This window comes from Lynx rufus, unplaced genomic scaffold, assembly GCF_022079265.1.
Source record: "Lynx rufus isolate CCGP_SWC_20201006 ecotype Redwood Valley unplaced genomic scaffold, mLynRuf1.p SCAF_2, whole genome shotgun sequence".
NCBI lineage: Eukaryota > Metazoa > Chordata > Mammalia > Carnivora > Felidae > Lynx > Lynx rufus.
Genome location: NW_025814834.1, coordinates 34,257,660 through 34,279,514, shown reverse-complemented (window position 1 = coordinate 34,279,514; position 21,855 = coordinate 34,257,660). Strand labels below are relative to the sequence as shown.

Sequence of the window (21,855 nt, the reverse complement as noted above, 5' to 3'; positions counted from 1 at the left end):
ATCACGGGCGAAATTACTCTTAGTGTCTAAAGTCTTTATTGTAATGAAATCAGGATCACAGGCTAACTTAGTCTTAGTGTCTAAAGTCTTTACTGTGGTGTTACCAGGATCACATGGCCAGGTTTTATGAGTAGGTCTTGCAGTTTTTGAATATGTTGGGTAAGGAGGATCTTGGTCTTCATGCTCTATAACCTCTGTACTTAAAATGTTTCTGCATCTGGACATATCTTGGTCTTTCCTTTTTCTGACTGACATTTTGTTGTTTATATTCCTTAGAAAAGGATCAAAACCATTCTTAAAGTTGAATTTCTGGAGCTGTAATATTAAAAATAAAAGGTAAGAAATTCTATAGTATTTATTTGAATTTATAATAAATTTTCTAGTTAAATTCTCTTTAAGAAATCTGTCAAGTTATCTACTCATCCACCTACCTTCTATAAAGAGAAAACTATTTTAAAATATTTGAAATTGGAATGATGAAAATTTTAATGCAAATTTTAAAATTCATAATTCTGATACTATTTTGTGTCCAAGAGCTTTTCTGCTACCTAGAATATTTTAAAATAGTTAAACAGCATTCATACATAGTTTTTTTAAAAACTTAATTTCCAGTGTTACCTGCACTTATTTAGACAATGGCTAACATCAGGATCTAAGTCCTATCCATAGAAATACTTACCATTTTAGTAGCAATATAGAACATTTTTATAATGCAAAGCAAGTAGTAGATATCCCATTAAAAGTATCATAAATATTTTATAAAGACTAACTTGGGAGCATATATCATCTGCTTTTAAGTCTGAGAATTTCAACAATGATGATGAGTTCCACCTACTCCTTAGCATGTCACAGTAGAGTTTTGCTTTTTGATGAAAGGTCTTTCAGAAATGGTTAAGAGAGAGCAGTACAAAAAAATTCTGGATTACAGTGAAATTCCAGTGTAATATCCATGAGCAGTTTTGTAGCTCTGGGAATCAAGTTAGTCTATCATGAAATAGTTTTTGGAATGCAGTCTCTTATTCCAATTTTGCCAAACATATTCTTGTGTTTGTTAATATAACATATGTTATCCAGTTGAAAAAGGCAAAATGTGAAATAATCAGCCTAATATTTTAGTTTATTTCAACTTAGTAGTTTAAGCTTTAATGTAATGGATACAACTTATTATATCTATTTTTCAAAAGTTAGTTGATATCCAGGTGATAGCATAAGAATCTCCTGGGTCTTTCTGAGAAATATAGATTCCCAGACTCCATTCCAAGATTTAGTTTCATCAGGTCAGAGATAGGACCTGAGAACATGTATTTTTTCAAAGATAGCCAGATGCTTCTAATGGGTAGTCTGGTTTAGGAACCATTGAATTATATAAAGTATTAGAGAAAACTAGTATTTAAATATAATTGTTATTGGGATAGGATAATTCGGGACTCACCTGATATTTTGGTTTGAATTCTATATATTCTGGTCTGAAAGATGGTGAAATATATTCCTTTGGTGAAAAAATCACCTTATAAAAAGAGAAATTTTAATTTTAGAATGCTTGTTATGCAAGGATATTTCCCAAGATAATTTTATTCTTTCAATAGTTATTAAAAATATAACAATTTAAAACCTAAATAAGTATTTTTCTCATAACTACTATAATTTACTTTGCCAATTATCAAAGAAATCTATACATATATAATACATTTGCATATATAATCTTAGCTTCCTTGATAGTATATTCAGCCTAGTGAATTTATAAAATCAAAACAATACAGAGCAACGTCAAGCAGAAACCAAAATAGAAAAGAAATAGAATTATCAGAACAAATGTAATCTCATTTTAAAAGGTTGTAAAATGCTTTAGATAATAAATGGCATTTGATATGATATTGGGATATATAGCACTTTCAATGATTCTTTAACCTGTAATTGCTAAATAGGTACTTAACGCTGACTAAGGAAACACTTGGTGCTAGATCAGGGTGTATAGGAGCAGGTATAGAATCACAGAACCACTGAATTTTTGTAGATGAAAGGTGCTTTAGAGATATTCCAGTCCTCCTCATTTTATACAAGATCTGAAGTTGAAGTTGGTTGCCCCAAGTTACCCAGATGATTAGTAGCCTAAATCTTAGGTGTCCTAAATTTTCCATCACACAATCAAGACTGCAGTAATGTGCATCCATACTGACAACTCATCTAGAGAAAACTTGACACCATCACTCTGAGAGTACATAGTACTACAAGCCACTTGCTGATAAACTATCTCCTTTAGACAGAATGTTCATATATACCAAGTTAATTAAAATAACATTTCAATGAATGATGTTTCCATCTGTAACACTTTTGGTTTATGTGTTAATATTAAGCAGTTAATAACACAACTTTATTCCTAAATATTCAGCACCTTACCACTTTTGCTATTTTTAATTGCCTTAACACATTGACTAAATTATTTCTACAAGTTTCTCAATATTCCCCATTATGGTTTCTCCCTTTCAGACAAATGTGTCTAACTCTGAGTTCTTGAAATATATCTCAGACTTTTCCACACCTGTTCTTTTGCTTTTTTCTTTGCTTGAATTTCCCTTAAAAAGTTTAAATTCTAACATTTAAAATCTCATTATTTTAAATAAATTTAGTAGAAAAATTAAAAATAAATGAAATATGACAAGGAAATGGAAGAATAGTGATTATGTATGTATGTGTGTGTATGTATGTATGTATATGGGTGTGTATGTACATATATATATGTAGAATCTCCTTTTTGTAAAAGACACAAAAAGTCCTCCCTAATGTAAGCATGAAAGGATGTATGAAAGGATATAAAATGCTAACATCTCTGGAGGAGAGGAAATAGGAAACTATTAACTTTTATTCTGTTTAACTCTGTATTATTATTTAGATGAACATGGAACACTACTGAATATAAAAACTCCAATACATTTATACTGGGGAGACATGCTTTAGGCATTCATCTCAGGAAGCTAGAAAAGGGCAATAAAACAAACCAATATAGGAGCTTTAAGATGATGGACTGAACATGTGGTTCTATTCTCTCCTACCTCCCAAGGTTCCAGTAAATTAACAGAAAATAATATTTCAAAAAGAAAAGTCTCATGGAAATACTGGAAATCAATAAGGTGAGACACAAGGATTTAGAAAGTTGAGAAAATTTAGAAAATATGAAAGAAAATGAAATTAATTGAATGAAAATCCCCATCAAGAAAATTAGAGCCTTAAACAACAGAACTCAGGTGGGCCTGAGAAGCAATAAATTCAAGGTCAGCATATACAAAGAGAATCAGATGATGGTGTAATTGTCATAGTTATTAATTAAAGAGCTGTATTCAGAACAGCTGGATCTTCTCTATCTCAGTGAATACAGAGCATATATTGCTGGAAGCATTGTCTTTCCCAGTCATTCACCCAAAACATCAAGAAAAGAAAAAAAAAAACATCTTTCTAAAGAAAGTGTGCCATCTGTGTAGGTGGAGATCCTATGAGTTTTGAGCCTTGATGGGGAAGCAGAGTAGAGCTTGCTGTCACTTACATTTCCACATCAGGTAATAGAAAGGGTATAAAAAGAAAGAAAAGGAAGTTCCATATAGGAGATTAAACACATGGGTTCTCTGGAAATGTTGTTGGGTCCCCAGCCATCCTGCCTACCCTCTTCCATCCCCATATACCCTCCAGGGAAGCCTGCCTGTCACACAGAGCATACTTATACAATTAACATATTACTTCATTCACAAATATAAAATGAGCCAACAAAGTTTACCAGATATATGAGGAAAATCAATACATGCAAGTGAAGAATTAATATGAACAGAACAAACCCTGGAGTAAATAGAGATATTTCTGAGGAAAGTGAGGGGAGGGTGATCCTTGGAAAAAAATTCTAAATAGTATCTTGAGATAATCAAAAAGGTATTGATATCCACTTAGCTGTATAATAAGCATCTCAAATACAGCATATACAAAAAAAGAATTCTGGATTACTAAGACTGCTCCCCTCCCTCCCCTCCAAAACCCCCACAAAACCTTGACCTTTCTCTGTCTTTTCTCACTTCAGTTAATGGTGCTACCATCTACTGAATTATTAGGCTAGTAACTTAAGTATAACTCTTTAATTTATCTCCTTCTCCATCCATATCTAATCCAGTATTAAGTCCTGTGGTTGCTGCCTTCAAAATATATCAAGTGTCCAAACACATCTCACCATCAACCCTACCACTGTAGCACAAGCCACTATCATCTCTTTGCCAAACATTATTCTTCTAACTTGTTTCTTGTTCTCTGTGACAAAGACTAATAATTGCCTTACCACAATATATATGATCTCACAAACATAATTTTTTTTTTTAGCATTTAGGCAGAAATGTCCCCTGCTTAAAAAAAAAAAAAGCTACATTTTCCAGTGTCCTTTGAAGACAAGGGTAACTATGTGACAAGTTTCTGGCCAACTACACATAACTGGAAGTTGTTGGGAGAATCTTCTGAGAAAGTACCTTAAAATAGAGGCAGACTCATTTGACAGGGACCTAACTGACCAGCCTGCATTCCAAGTTATATGAGATAGACCTGAACTAGTCAGGCCTTCATGTATCCACCCAGCAAGGTTAAAACATGCACACACAATGATTTGCACAAAAGGTCTTCCTATGCTCTATCTAGTTCAATGAAGTTAACTGGGAACTGGGCTGACACTGCTCAAGACCAAGAGTGCTGCCATAACATAGGGGATAGAGCAAGAGTGAGTAAAAATGCCATGAAATTTCCCAATATTTTGAAGATGGCTTTTTCTTCATTGGATATTTGTTTGGTTTCCATAAACTTTGTTTTCCAGAGCTCCTATGAAGCTTGTTCAGATAGCTTCTGAATGCTTTTTCAATGTTCTTCAAGGGAACAAGAACTTGGAGCTTCTTATTCCAACATTTTGTTGCTGTAACTTTCCTTTAACATTTCTTGTGGTGTTGGTCTTCTTGCAATAAATTCTCTCAGACTTTGCTTGCTGAAAGGGTTTCTTAACTTCTATTTTGAAAAATGCCATCACTCTTTAAAGAATTCTAGATTGGTGAGGTTTTTCCTTCCATTACTTTAAAAATGACATTCCATAGCCTTCTGCCTTGCATAGTCTCCAACATGAAGTCTGTTGTTATTTGTATATTTCTTCCCCTATAATAAATGTGCTTTTCTCTCCCATCCCCTTAAGGTTTTCTCTTTACCACTGATTCTCAGCAATGTGATTATGATATGTCTGAGAATTTTTTTAGATCTATTCTCTTTGAGGTTCACTGAGCTTCTTGGGTCTGTGGGTTTACACCTTTCATCAAATTTGAAAAACTTTTAGACATTATTTCTTCAAATACATTTTTTAAGTTTCTCCTATGAGTCTCCAATTACACGTACATTTTACCATTGTATGTATTTATTATTTTCTTACTGGATGCTGAGACTGAGAAATTTTACATTTTTGGTTGCTAGATTTTGCTTTCTTCTTTAATCTAGTATTTTACTTTATTTTGATGTACATTAATATACATAGAAACAGTTGGACTCTTTTGAAGTTTGCTTTTAAGCTTTATTGGTGTTGGCATTGTCCAAAAGCCTTTAAGGTAAGGATGACTTAGTCTCTCTACTAAGATGATAGCCTTCTATTTTCTGTCACATGTGTTATGAGTCTTTCCTCTTTGGCATATAGGAAAATGGTTTATTTCTAGCTATATGAGCTCCTAGAATGTTCTACCTAACATTTTCAATGGTTCTTTTTCTTGCCTCCAGTATTTCACTCGTCAGTGAATGAGTACTCAGTCTAGTATTCAATGACTGAAGGGGACCTCCTTCAGTTATCTGGAGATTTCTTGCTCTACATTTCCTTCCTCTCTGGTACTCTACTCCACAAATTCTGCCTCTGCCTGCCAAAGTCCAATATCCATCTCTTCAACTCAGTGAGACTTCCAAGCTCTGTTTTGGTTCTGTCTCCTTGTGCTGCTATGTAGTAAACTGGTATGACTGTATGGCTCACTTTGTCCTTTTCTCTAAGTAATCACAGTCCCATGCTGCCATCTTCCCATTGTCTGAAACTGCCTTTCCATATTTTTTTCCTGTTTTTTTTATTGTTTAAGGCAGAAAGATAAATCATGTCCCTGTAAACTCCATCTTCACTAGAAGCAGAAATGTGACATTTACTTTTCATGGATCTACCATACCCATTATTTGGTTCAGCAGAGATTAACATTTATATAATAATAATATATTATATATAACATATATATATATTTTAATATTATAATGTCATAAATATTGTAACAATTATAAATTAATTTTCTTAGATTTAAAATAGACTATATGCTCTATAAACAAAGCATAGGAGATTTAACTAGAGCAAAACAATAGAATGTACTAGAAACCTTGACAAAGAAATGACAATATGTGAATAACAACAGCAAAAAGAAAATGGAAGGGACAGGAAAATTAAGCTATTTAAAAAAATTTCTTTTAATGTTTTTATTTATTTTTGAGAGAGAGAGCATGAGTGGGGGTGGGGGGAGGGACGAGGAAACACAGAATCTGAAGCAGTCTCCAGGCTCTGAGCTGTCAGCACAGAGCCTGATGCAGGGCTTGAACTCTTGAACCATGAGATCATGACCTGAGCCGAACAGACACTTAACTGACTGAGCCACCCAGTCACCCCAGAAAATGAAACTTAAAACAAATATATTTACATTGGGGCGCCTGGGTGGCTCAGTTGGTTGAGCATCTGACTTGGTTTCAGCTCAGGTCATGATCTCACAGTTTGTGGGTTCAAGCCCCACATCAGGCTCTGTGTTGACAGTGTGGAGACTGCTTGGGACTCTGTCTCTCAGTCTCTCTCTGTCCCTCCCCCACTCTCTCTCTCTCAAAATCAATAAATAAACATTAAAAAAACTTTTTTATCTTTCATAGTAGGAAATTGATAAATAATGCCTATAGTAACAAGAATTTTTCAAAAAATATTAATCAGAGCATTATAATCATTAGAAAAATTAAAAAAATAATGTCTAATAAAACTGAGAAGAAACATTGTAGAAGGAAGGCTTGAAATATTATAAATGCTCTAAATCATCTTTCAGGGTGTGATATCAACACATTCTACCTGAAGTTGATTAGCTGATAAATAATATAATTTGAACTACATAAGTTATAATAAAACTCACTGGAAGAATTACAAAGCAAAATGTTAAAAGTAGTTGTCTGGAGGAAGTGTGACTAATAGTGTGTTTATAGGTAGAGAAGAATGACTTTTACTTTTCATTTATACCGTTCTATGCAGACTGATTTTGGGGGGGACTATGTGGGTGTAGTTTGAATTAAAAAAAAAAAAAGCTGAGGGGTGCCTGGGTGGCTGAGTTGGTTAACCATCTGACTTCAGCTCAGGTCATGATCTCATGGCTGGTGGGTTCAAGCCCTAGGTCAGGCTCTGTGCTGACAGTTCAGAGCCTGGAGCCTGCTTCGGATTCTGTGTCCACCACCCTCTCTCTGCCCCTCCCCCACTCATGCTTTCTTTCTCTTTCAAAAATAAATAAACATTAAAAAAAAAAGCTGAGGGGTAGGAGAACATAAAAGCTTAAACCTTATAAAAAAACTACAAAGAGCATTCTTTTTAATTTTTTTTGAGAGTGCAAGTGAGCAAGTGAGTGAGGGGCAGAGTGAGAGGGAGAGAGAGAGAGGGAAGCAGCACTCACCCAATGGTCATGTTTTACCCGAAGCTGGGCTTGAGCTCACTCAAAGTGAGGCTTGTGCTCACCTGAAGCAGGGCTCAGTCTGACCTGAAGCAGGGCTTGTACTCACGTTTTTGGTTTTTTTTTTTTTTTTTTTTTTTGAGAGAGAGAAAGTTACATAGGACATTTTTCATAGGAAATTGATTAAATAATTTTTGTACAGGCTCACAATGAGAGACAATAGAATCTACTAGTTTACAGCACAGATTTCAAACTCAGTCTGCCTCAGCTCAAAACCCAGGCTTACCACTTGATTTCTAGATGTTCTCAGACTAATCAGTTAGCTGCTCCATGACTTACCTTTCCCACATATATAATAAAGTAAAAATATCTACTCCACAGTATTGTTATGAGGATTAAATGAGTTAATGTATTAGGATACTAATACAGTAACTTGTGATAAAAGTATTGGCTATTATTATAAAAAAAGAATGAGATCTTGCCATTTGACAATATGGATGGACCTAGAGGGTATCATGCTAAGTGAAATAAGTCAGACAGAAAAAGACAAATACTATATGATTTCACTTACATGTGGAATCTGAGAAACAAAACGAGAAAAGAAAACTAGACTCTTAAACACAGAGAAAAAACGGGTGGTTGTCAGAAGGGAGGCAGGTAGGGGGGATGGGCAAAATAGATAAAGGGAATTAAGAGGAACAATTTTCCAGTTGTAAAATACATAAGTCATTTCGTATGGGGCTGCAGCATGGAAATATACTTAAAGGTACTACAGCAGCATTATGTGGTGATAGATGATGACCACACATCATAATGAGCATTGAATAATGTATTGAATTGTTGAATCAATATGTTGTCCATCTGAAACTAATATAACACTGTGTGTTAATTATACTTTAAATAAAAACTATTGGCTATTAAGATAAAAATATTTTAGCCATTTAAAGTAATGAATTTGATATACAGGTTGTACAAGCAATGTGATAACACGTGAAAATTTAAGGTACAGAACAATATGGCTAGTTGATCATAATAAGCAGTCTGGAAAAGTGCCAGTCGCATATAAGGATGTCTTTGCAAAACTGACTCAAGTGGGATAGGACAAATTCAATAGACAATAGTTTAAAATTTTTTTTTAATAATTAAAATATATGATTATGCATTTGCCAAAATCCATTGATCTTTACTTCACAAAGAATGAACATTAATGCACGTAAACTACAACCAAAACAATAAAAAAAAGAATGTTAGTAGTCAAGAAATAATGCAGACATTGATAAATGAATCTAATTGTATTATAAATGTAATTACACTGAAAGGGGTAGGAGAAAAAAGGAACTGGCCATAGTAACTTTGGAAAATAATGTTTTGAGTGGAAACTCTAAGGCTAAAGACAAAGTAAACTGTACATAAACACTGTGCACTAGAAGGTAAATTTGTTCTTCATGAGTATGGTATAATTTAGTAATTCTGACACTGCTTTGCATTTATATTGGGGCTGAATAAATAAATAAATGAATAGTGGATGATGACAGCAGGTTTCTCACTATGGGAGAGAGAAGTTACTTTAGATACAAGCAAGAAAAGTGGGTTAGAATAACTCAGTGATACTGGAGTAAGTTCAGAGACATCAGTAGAAACTTAGAAAAATATATAGAGAGTTGGATACATACAGAAACAAGTATAAATATATCTAAATATTTGGGTTTGCATACATACATATATTAACTGTCCTCTGAGAAAGCCTAGACACAACAGCAACAAACACACCCAGTTCCCAGAGCCTGGTTTCAAGTACCATTCTCCAGTAAAAATAACCAGGGATCCTTGTAGAAATGGTTGATTCTAGGACTGGGGCAAGAGATATACAAGATACACCTGGAACATCTTATAGTACAAAAAGTAGGAAAGTGCTCAAAAAACAAAAGGATGGGGGCATGTCAAAGGGACACAGGACATACTGAAAGAGTTCCTAATGGCCACCCACACCCACACCCACACACACACACAAATAACATCGTATTGGATTATAACCCAAAATATAAAATATATTTATTTAGCAATAAAATACCTCAAAAAAAAAAGAAAGAAAGAAAGAAAAGAGAGAAGAAAAGAAAAAAGAAAGTAAGAAATTGGCTGATATAACTAGGGAGGATCTGGTTCCAGGGACTCAAGTGAGCAAATCACTATCTCTTCGTATCTTTCTTGCTCTGTGTTGTTGTTGTTTTTTTTTTTTTAATGCATTCTTTCTTAGATCACAGCTAGCTCTTGCTATAAAAGAATAAAGATTTCTCTTAATATTCTTATATCAAATTATATGGTTATCCTGGTAGCCACAGAGACAGTATCAAGTTTGTCAACTACACCAAGGATCAGAGTTGAGGCAGGGATGATATCCTCAGGAAGGGATACTGACAGACAAAAATATGTTAACTATATGGACAACTAATATGTACACTCATGCTTCATTTTATCATGTGTTGTTTTATTGTACTTCCCAAATATTGCTTTTTTAAAATAAATTGAAGATTTGTGGAAACCTGGTGTCAAGCAAGTGTATCAGTGCCATTTTCCAAGAGCATTTGCTCATTATGTGTCTCTGTGTTACATTTTGGTAATTCACACAATGGTTCAAGCTTTTTCATTATTATTCTACTTGTTGTGCTGATTTGTGATCATTTATTACAACACTGAAAGCTCAGATGATGGTTAGCATTTTTTAGCAATAAAGTACTTTTAAATTAAGGTATGTGCATTTTTTAGACATAATGCTATTACACACTTAATAAACTACAGTATGATATAGGCATAACTTTTATATGCACTGGGAAACCAAAAAATGCATTTGACTTGCTTTACTGTGATATTCACTTTATGTGGTGGTCTGGAACCAAACCTGCAATATCTCTGAGGGTGCTTGCTGTGTTGAAATAACTGCCTATCTATTTCAACAAAAATATCAGTAGATTTTTACCTCATACCAGAAAAAAAAGTATAAGTGAATTAAACCCATGTAAACATAAAAAACCTGTACTAGAAAGACATCTAAGAAAATACTGACACAATCTTGGGAAGGGGAAATACCTTCTAAGAAAAATTATAAACTAACTGCCACAAAGGAAAAGGTGCCAGATTCGACAATATAAAAATTTAAAATTGCTGTAAGGACTCCAAAGAAGTTTAAAAACATAGATAACAAACAGTATTGATAACAAAGCATTGTTATTTGAAATATATAAAACGTTCTCACATATAAACACACACCCAATTTGCATATACGGGCTGAGTCAACAGAAATACAAATGGATAATAAACAGGTGAAAATTGTTCACTCATTAATAATCAGAAAAATGTAAATTAAAATAACAATGGAATATCATTTTTGTGTGAACAACTAACAAAAAACTAAAATGAACAGGGTGTGGAATAGTGAATATTTTCTTACATTTTGGGTGCAAATACAAATTAGTAAATATGGTTTAAAGGATAATCTTGCAGGATTTATGTCAAAATTCAAAACACTCGTATATTTTGATCCAACAAGTCTACTTTTCATATTTATCCTATGGTATACTTGTACAGGTGAATAAAGATAATACTTACCATTTAGTAAGTGACTATTATGTTCCAAGCCCTTTAAAATTCTTTGAAATAGATGATAGTACAATCATTTTGCAGATGACAAAACTGAAACTCAGATGTAAATTGCCCAAAGTTATATGACCATGAAAGTGGAAGAATCTGCATTTGAACCTAGATATTTTTGCCTGTAAAATCCAAGGTCTTTTTACTATATCATACTAGTTCTCTTACCATCACCAAACACTGCCTTTAATTGGTAGGTAAAATCAAATTCCCCATTCCTCCCCACCTTTCTTGCATCCTGACCTTTGGGGAAATGATTTAGCATCCTGTCATTGTCAAGGTTTAAATAGAAACAAACTAAGCTATATCTTGAAAGTCTTAACTTATGAAGGGGATCTAAAAATGTGAAGGAACTATTGAAAGACTGTCACCTGAATGAGCTATGAGTTGAAAGAGATGTTTGTTAGTCCTTTCCAATTCAGATTAGCACTCCAGAAGTTTGTCTCAAAATATTGCATTTCTTTAACATACTGTCTACCTTGGTTCATAAAAAAGTCTTCTTTTAACTTCAAACAACTTCAAAGTTTACTTCCCCACAGAATTCTGAAGATTTTGTGACTTTGTGAAGCAATTACCTTAGACTTTTATGAATTTGTTCTAGAATTCTGATGTCTTCAATTTACAAGCTTATTGCCCTAGGCGATAGATTCTTTCAAACTTCTAAATCTGTTAATCATACATAACCTGTTTTATGGCTTACCAACTGAATTTATCTTGTTCAGTTTATCTGTTGTATATACAGGTTTGACTACCATCCTTAAGGACAGTATTTAAGGTAAGTTTTCCTTTTCTTTACTTTATAAAAATTCAACTCTTTATTTTGAAATACTGTAGATTCCCATGAGTTGTAAGAAATAATAGAGAGAACTCAAACCCTTTATTTAGTTTCTCTCAATAGTAACATCTTAAAAAACTGTAGAATATCATAACCAGATATTGACATTATACAGTCAAGATGCAGAACATTTCCACAAGAATCCCTAAAGTCCTTTTATAGTCAGTCACATCCATTTCTTTCCTGCCCCCACTCCCTATTTAATGCCTAGGAACCACTAATCTGTTCATTTGTATGGTTTTGTAATTTCAAAAATATTATATAAACGGAGTCATACAGTGTATAACATTTTGGAATTGGCTGTTTTCAGTCAGAATAATTCTCTGGAGATTCATCCAAGTTGTATATATCAATACTTTGTTCCTTTTAATTACTGTTATTCCATGGTATGGATGTACCACAGTTTATTTAGCCATTCACTAATTGAAGGACAATCTGGGTTGTTTCACTTTTTGGCTATTATGAATAAGGCTGCTATGAATATTTGTGTTTATATTTTTCTGTGAATATAAAAGAATTTCTCTGGGATAAATCCTCAAGAGTGCAATTCTTGGGTTTCATGGCAGTTGCATAGTTTTTTGACAAACTGCCAAACTATTTTCAGGTGTGGCTGTAAAAATGCTTAATTCCCATGAGCAATTTCTCAACATTTCACCAGTATTTGATTTTATTATTGTTTCTTATTTTAGGCATGAGACTTAGGTCAGAGTTTGGTTTTGTTTCCCAACAGAGGTCCAGTTGCTCCAACACCACTTGTTGAAAGGCTATCTTTCCTCCATTGAATTGCTTTTGCATAACTGTCAAAAATCAGACATGTTTTTGTGGGTCTATTTCTGGCATATTTATTCTGTTTCATTGATATTTGTGTCTCTCTCAGCTCTAATAGCACACTGTCTTAATTTGTGGTTATTGTAGCTCTATAGTAGGACTTAGCATCAGTTAAAAAGATACCCCTTACTTTAACCTTCTTTTTAAAGATAACTTTAGCTATGCTAGTCCTGCGCCTTTCTACATATATTTCAGAATGACCTTGTCTATGTTTACAAAGAGCTGGAGTTCAGATAGAAATTGTATTGAATCAGGAGAGGTGTAGAAGATGGTAGCAGAGTAGGAAGACCCTAGGCTCATCTCGTCATGTGAACATAACTAGATAACTATCAAAACATCCTAATTAGGGGTGTCTTCATGTGACTCTTGATCCTGGGGCTGTGAATTGGAGACCCATGTTTGGTGTCGAAATTACTTAAAAAATAAAATTTTTTAAAAATCATCCTAAATACCTCAGAAATCACCCTGAAGACTGACAGAACAAACTATACAACTAAAGGGAGATAAGAGGCCACATTGAAGAAGGCAGGAAGTGTGGAGACATGGTTTAGAGGAGAAATGGATCATGGGTCCTGCAGAGGGGAGGGAGCCATAGTTGCAGAGAAGGCTGAGAGAGAGTATGGTACATAGGGGATCACACAAGGAGAACATTTCCTCAAAGCCACTGGCTGGGAAAAAGAGAGGGGCTGATTTTTGTGAGTCTGCCACCAGCGTGGCTTAAAGCTTAGAGTTTTCCCAAAAGGTGCGGCACCTTTTGGGATGAGCACTGGGTGTTGTATGGAAACCAATTTGTCAATAAATTTCATATATATAAAAAAAATAAATAAATAAAAATAAATAAATTAAAAAAAAAAAGCTTAGAGTTTTAAAGGTCAGTCAGCTTGGCTGGGATAGAGCACTGAGGGCACTGCCCATCTCCTGGAGAGAAGGGCCCAAATAACCTGGGGGCAGACAGCATGGAAGCAAAGATTTGAAGAACACCTCGGGCACACAAGGGGGGAGATTATTTGCTCTTCTTGGAGTCAGCCCCTGAGAGGTAGCATGCGGGAGGATCTCTCTCCATGGACAAAGAAGCTGGCTGGAGCCATTTCCCTCCCCACCTCTCAGCATAATCACAGTCACCTGGGAGAAGCAATCCAGCATTGACACAGGCTGCCTAACTTGCTTACACCAAGTTCTACACCTCTGCTCTCTGGCAGAACTTCCCTTCTCAGTCAAGCTTGCCTCAGTCCCAGTGCAGTGAGCCCCACCCCGGAAACCAGCAAAACCCCTACCCACACCACATTCCCAAACAAAGAGTTCTGTAGGGCTTCAGTTCTAGTGAAAGAACTATCAGGTCTCATTTAACAAGTAGAACAGAGAACACCTAGTTTAAACTCACCACATTCTGGGCAAGGACCAAACACTGTCCACTGCAAGCAAGGAGAATCTCCACAGATGACCAGCCTAAAGGATACAGCAGCCAAAACGCAACAGCAGAGCGCACACAGTACACATTAGAGACACTCCCTGATGCACCAGGCCCTGGAAACTACATGGCCACTTCTCATACAGCTATTACTCTCTGGTGCAGAAAATATAACTGGCATTTCTAACACAGAGAAAAAGGCAGAGCCTTAGACAAAACCAAGACAGAGGAATTCATCCCAAATGAAAGAACAAGATAAGGTCACAGCCAGAGATCCAAGTGAAAAAGACATAACTAACTAACATGATTGATGGAGAATTTAAAGCACCAATCATAAGGTTACTCACTGGGCTTGACAAAAGGATGAAAGACATCAGGGAGACCCTTATCACAGAGATAAAAGTTTTGAAAGAATCAGAAATAAAGAATTCAATAACTGAGATTGGAAAAAGGTTTCAGGCAATGAAAAGCAGGCTGGAATCAGCAGAAAAATGAATTGGTGATATAGAAGACAAAATAATGTGAAACAATGAAGCTGAACAAAAGAGAGAAGAATTATAGAACATGAGAATAGACTTAGAGCACTCAATGACTCCATCAAACATTAAAACATTTGTATCATAGGAGTACCAAAAGAATAAGAGAGAAAAGGAAGCAAAAGCCTTATTTGAGGAAATAACTCAAAACTTCCCTAATCTGGAGTAGCAAACAGACATCCAAATCCAGGAGGCAGAGAGAACTCCATCAAAATCGACAAAAACAGGCCAATACCAAGACATGTTGTAGTTAAATTTGCAAAATATAATGATAGAGAAAAAAATCCTAAAAGCAGCAAGAAAAAAGAAATTCCTAACCTACAAGGGAAGACCCATAAGGCTAGCTGCAGATCTCTCCACAGTACCTTACAGGCTTGAAGGGAATGGCACAGTATATTCAAAAGTATATTCAAAGTATATTCAAAGCTCAGAGCCTGGAGCCTGTTTCTGATTCTGTGTCTCCCTCCCTCTTTGCTCCTCCCCTACCTGTGCTCCGTCTCTCTCTGTCCCTCAAAAATATATAAACATTAAAAACAATGGGTAGAAGACATGAATAAATATTTTTCCAAAGACGACATACAGACGGCCAACAGACACATGAAAAGATGCTCAACATCACTCATCATCAGGGAAATACAAATCAAAACTACAATGGGATACTACTTGACACTTATAAGATATTTGAATGACTATTTTTGGATTATTTGGGTAAATACATAGTATTTACTTTATTGAATCTTTACCATATTGAGTCTTCCAATCCCTGAACATGGTATGTTCCACCATTTATTTAGGCCTTCGATTCTTTCTGTCAACATTTTGTAATTTTTATCATACAGATTGTTTACATGTTTTGTTCAATTTGTAAGTATGTAATTTTCTTTGGAGTTATTGTAAATGTTGTTTTTTAAATTTTTGTTTCCACATTTTCATTGTTAGTATATAGAAATGCTACTTATTTTTTCATTTTGAATTTGTATCCTCCAACCTTACAGATCTCACTTATTATTTCTCATATTGTGTTATTGTTGTTGTTTTTAGACTCTATTTTATACACAATCATTCCATCTGAAAATATAGTTTTATTTCTTTTTTTCTAATTTATGTGACTTTTATTTCCTTTTCTTTTTTGTTACAATGGATAAAATTTCTAGTACTATATTAAAAAAGAGCATATATCATTGCCTTATTCCTTATCTTTGAAGAAGAGCATTCAGGCATTCACCATTGAGTTAATGTAAACTAGATTTTTGCAGATGCACTTTATCAAGTTGAGAAAGTTACCTTATAATAGTTTGTTGAGAGTTATGTCATGATTGTATGTTGAATTTTGTGAAAAAATCTTTGTGTCAACTGATATCATATTTTTCTCCTTTAGTCTGTTGATATGGTGAATTACATGACTGATTTTCAAATGTTGAACATGTCTTGCACATCTGGATATGATGAATTACATGGACTCATTTTCAAACGTGGAACCAGCGTTGCATGGCATATAATTTTTTTATATTTGCTGTATAAGTGTGCTAATATTCTGTTGAGGATTTATGCATCTAAATTCATGAGCAATACTGTTTGTAGTTTTTTCTTCCTTCCTTCCCTCCCTCTTCTTTTTTCTTTTCCCTTTCCTTTCCTCTTTCCTTCTTTATCCCATTTTTCTTCCCCCTGCCCTTTTCTTTCTTTTCTTTTTTCTTCCTTCCTTCCTTCCCCCTTCCCTTTTCTTTCTTTCCTCCCTTCCTTTCCTCCTTTCCTTCCTTCCCCCTTCCTCTTCCTTCCTTCCTTCCTTTCTTTCTTTCTTTTCTTTCATTTTCTTTTTCTTTTCTTTCTTTTTTCTTTCTTTTCTTTTTCTTTCTTTTCTTTCTTTCTTTCTTTCTTTCTTTCTTTCTTTCTTTCTTTCTTTCTTTCTTTCTTTCTTTCTTTCTCTTTTCCTCCCTCCCTGCCTTCCTTCCTTCCTTCCTTCCTTCCTTGTCTTTATCTGGTTTAGGTAATAGCTACATAAAATTAGTTGGGAAGTACTGTTTAATCTTCTGTTTTTTGAAATAGCTTTGGTAAAATTAGTGTTAATTCTTTCTTGACTGCTTGGTAAAATCCTCCAGTGAAACCATCTGTGCCTGGACACTTCTTTTCCAGGAGCTTTTAATTACCAATTCAATTTTTTTTTTAATGGCTGTAAGACTATTCAGGCTGATTAATTCATCTTAATTGACATGGATAGTGTGTGGTTTTCCAGGACTTGGTCCACTTCTTCTAAGTTGTCAAATATATGAGCCTAAATTTCTGGGCAGCATTTCCTTATTATCTGTTTAATTCTACAATGATATACTCTATTTCATTCCTGATGTTGGTGATTTGCATCTTTTCTCTTTTTATTTTTGCCATTCTTATTAGAGGTTTACTCATTTTGTTGATTTTGAAGAGTCACCTTCATTTGTTTCACTGATTTTCTCTATTATTTTCTAGTTTTCAAATTCATTAATATTTGCTCTTATCTTTATTATTTCCTTCGTCCTCCTTGCTTTGGGTTTAGTTTGCCCTTCTTTCTCTAAGCTCTTGAGATGAGAGCTTAGATTATTTATTTGACAGTCTTCATCTTCCAGTGTATGCATCTAGTGCTATACATTCCTCTCAATGGCTGTGTTAACTATGTCTTATCAGTTTTGATATGTTATGTTTTCCTTTGTACTCAGTTCTATGTATTTTTTATTCCATTTGAGACTTCTTTTACCTGAAGATTATACAGAAGTGTGTTGTTTAATTTATAAGCATTTGGAGGCTTTTCTGTTGTCTTTCTGTTGTTGATTTCTAGTTTGATTCCATGCTATGTAAATGACCCAAAGATGGCTTCTATATACTTCCACCCACCAGGTTGTTTACCTCTTCAAAACAGGCTGAGACCCATTAGCTCAAAAGCCTGCCAGCGCCAAACTAAAATTTGTGTACATCCAATTGTTTTAAAATAACCCAAATAGGGGTGCCTGGGCCGCTTAGTCAGTTAAGCATCTAAATTTGATTTCAGCTCAGGTCATGATCTCATGGTTCATGGGATCAAGCCCCATGTCACTCTCTGCCCTGATAGCATGGAGCCTACTTGGGATTCTCTCTCTCCTCTCTCCCTCCTCCTCCCCCTGCATGTGCTCTCTCAAAATAAACATTTAAAAATAATAAAGTAATAAAAATAACCCAAATTAGCTATTTAAAGCCCACCTGCTTTGCATACCATATGAAACTGTGCCTAACATATGCTAGCCATAGGTAAGATAAGCCCTGGGTATATAAAGACCTCTAGTCCCTGCTGCCCTTTAGACTTCTCTGACCCTGAGACTCCCTGCTGAGTGAAATGACCTAGATATGTAACCACCTCTCCAATAACCCTGTCACCCAGGAATTTCCATGCTATGTGGAAGTGGTGGCCTCTGTTCTATAGCCTCTGGATGGTCTCATGCTGTGAGGGACTTCCCCCCACATTCAAACCTATTAAAGTGTCACTCAAATAAGGCATGTGTGTGCTAAAGCCATGTTATGGTCATCTTTTTCCTTGATCAGCCCCCAAGTTCTTTCAGCCCTCTATATTCCAATGTGGTCAGAGAATAAAAGTTCATATGGTTTCAATTATATTAAATTTGCTGAAGTTGATTTTATGATCCATGATGTGGTCCATAAAATCTAAATGTTGCATGAGCACTTGAAAACAATGTGTATTCTGTTGTTGGGCAGAGTGCCAGGTCTTGTTGGCTTTTTTTGTTCAGGTCTTTTACTAGCTGATTTTTTTCTGTCTAGTAATTATAAATTACTGAGACTGGGCTGTTGACATACCCAATTAACTATGGATTTTATTTCCTCTTTCAGCTTTATCAAATTTTGTCTCATATATTTTTAGGCCCTGTTACTTTAGGGTTACTATGTCTTCCTGGTGGACTGATACTTTTATTTTTATATAGCATCCTTTTTTGTCTCTAGTAATTTTCTAATGTCTATCTAGTTTATCCAATATTAATATAGCCATTGCTGTTTTTTATGATTAATGTTTGCATGTCATATCTTTTCCCATTCTTTTGCTTTTGTTAAAAACAAATATGTAAGTTTTATGTTATTTCCTATACAATACATAATGTTGGGTCACATTTTTTATTCACACTGCCAACTCTTTTTTTTTTTTTTTCAACGTTTATTTATTTTTGGGAGAGAGAGAGGGCATGAACGGGGGAGGGGCAGAGAGAGCGGGAGACACAGAATCGGAAACAGGCTCCAGGCTCTGAGCCATCAGTCCAGAACCTGACGTGGGGCTCGAACTCACGGACCGCAAGATCGTGACCTGGCTGAAGTCAGACGCTTAACTGACTGCGCCACCCAGGCGCCCCACTGCCAACTCTTTTAAATAGTGTATTTAGACCACTTATATTTGAAGTAATTACTGACATATTTGGGTTTAAGTCTGCCATTTTATTATTTGTTTTCTGTTTGTTTCCTCTATTTCTCATTCCTCTGTTTCTCTTTTTTATTGTTTTTTTTTTGTGGGTTGATTAATATTTCTTAGACCCCACATTTATTTATGCTGTTTTTGAGTATATTGCTTTTTATAGTTTCATTAGTCGTGGTATTATATTTACATAACATCACAATTTACTGCTATTGATATTTTACCTCTTCAAGTGAAGTATAGAAATCTTACTCCTGTTTAGGCCCCTTCACTTTTAGAATATTATTGTCTTAATTATTTCCTCTACTTACAACGTGCATCAAGTAGATGGTGTTATAATCTTGGCTTTGACCATAACATCTTAAAACTCATGAGAAGCAGGATAGTCTGTAATATTTGCCCACTCTTATGTTCTTTTAATTCTGAAGTTCCAAGCCTTCTCTATTTTCTTTCTTTTCTTTTTTCATTTCTTTTTCTTTTCTTCCTTCCTTCCTAGAGACTTTCCTTTAGCCATTCATTAAGGATCTGTTTGCTACCAACAAGTTCTCTTCGTTTTCCTTTATCTAAGAATGTCTTTATTTCTCTGTCACTTCTGAAGGATATTTTTCCCAGGTGTAGAATTGCCTGTTCTTCTCTTTCAGTACTTGAAAAAATGTTGTGCCACCTCCTTCTGATCTCCATAACTTTAGATGAGAAAATCACTGTCATTCAAATAGATATTCCCCTGTAGATAATGCATTGTTTCTCTATGACTGCTTTCAAGGTTTTTTTTTTTCTTTAGGTTTTCAAATGTGCAATGATGATGTGACCTGGTGTAGATTTCTTAGGATTTATCCTCTTTGAGACTTGCTCAGCTTCTTGAATCTATTAGGTTTATGTCTTCCACCAAATTTGAGAAGTTTTCAGTCATTATCTCCTTTATTTTTTTTAATATATATATATGAAATTTATTGACAAATTGGTTTCCATACAACACCCAGTGCTCATCCCAAAAGGTGCCCTCCTCAATACCCATCACCCACCCTCCCCTCCCTCCCACCCCCCATCAACCCTCAGTTTGTTCTCAGTATTTTTTTTTTAAATTTTTTTTTTCAACGTTTTTTATTTATTTTTGGGACAGAGAGAGACAGAGCATGAACGGGGGAGGGCCAGAGAGAGAGGGAGACACAGAATCGGAAACAGGCTCCAGGCTCCGAGCCATCAGCCCAGAGCCTGACGCGGGGCTTGAACTCCCGGACCGCGAGATCGTGACCTGGCTGAAGTCGGATGCTTAACCGACTGCGCCACCCAGGCGCCCCTTGTTCTCAGTTTTTAACAGTCTCTTATGCTTTGGCTCTCTCCCACTCTAACCTCTTTTTTTTTTTTTTTCCTTCCCCTCCCCCATGGGTTCCTGTTAAGTTTCTCAGGATCCACATAAGAGTGAAACCATATGGTATCTGTCTTTCTCTGTATGGCTTATTTCACTTAGCATTACACTCTCCAGTTCCCAGTGAAGAAATGGGCAGAAAACATGAATAGACACTTCTCTAAAGAAGACATCCAGATGGCCAACAGGCACATGAAAAGATGTTCAGCATCGCTCCTTATCAGGGAAATACAAATCAAAACCACACTCAGGTATCACCTCACACCAGTCAGAGTGGCCAAAATGAACAAATCAGGAGACTATAGATGCTGGAGAGGATGTGGAGAAACGGGAACCCTCTTGCACTGTTGGTGGGAATGCAAATTGGTGCAGCCGCTCTGGAAAGCAGTGCGGAGGTTCCTCAGAAAATTAAAAATAGACCTACCCTATGACCCAGCAATAGCACTGCTAGGAATTTATCCAAGGGATACAGGAGTACTGATGCATAGGGGCACTTGTACCCCAATGTTCATAGCAGCACTCTCAACAATAGCCAAATTATGGAAAGAGCCTAAATGTCCATCAGCTGATGAATGGATAAAGAAATTGTGGTATATATACATTATCTCCTTTAAATACTCTTGCTCTTTCATTTTTCTTCTTCTCCTCTCCCCCTCCTCCTCCACTTCCTCCTCCCTTTTTTCCTCCTTCTCCCTCTCTCCCTGTCCCTCTCCCCTCTCCAATCCTTCTGGAACTCCAATAATATGAATGTTAACTCTTTTGCTATTGATCAAGAGGTCCCTAAAACTCTGTTAATTTTTTTCAGTTTGTTTTCTTTCTATTGCTTAGACTGTGTAAATTCTGTTGGTATTTTCTTAAATTCACTGCTTCTATCCTCTGTCATCTCCAATCTACTATTAAGCCCTTTAAGTGAGATTATTATTTTGGTTAGCCTTTTTCAGTTCTATACTTTCCATTGATCTTTTCTACAACCTCTATGTCTGTGCTGATAATTTTTGTTTCAAGAGAACTTCTGATTGCTTGGTGAAGCATTTTTATGATGATTGCTTAAACTCCTTGTCAGTTATTTTAACATGATTCATCTTGGTGTTTGCATCTTTTGATTATCTTT

The 21,855-nt window shown here is 35.3% G+C and overlaps 1 protein-coding gene across 1 annotated transcript in view; it reads right to left on the bottom strand.

Moving 5' to 3' along the window:
• The window catches only part of C2CD6 (C2 calcium dependent domain containing 6), a 175,524-nt gene that overhangs the window by 6,311 nt on the left and 147,358 nt on the right, over positions 1-21,855 (bottom strand). The window contains exons 14-15 of the mRNA XM_047082235.1: positions 1,433-1,507; positions 18-315 (exon numbers count right to left, since the gene is read on the bottom strand). Coding sequence (XP_046938191.1) covers positions 18-315; positions 1,433-1,507 — 373 coding nt within the window. The remainder of the gene's footprint in view (positions 1-17; positions 316-1,432; positions 1,508-21,855) is intronic.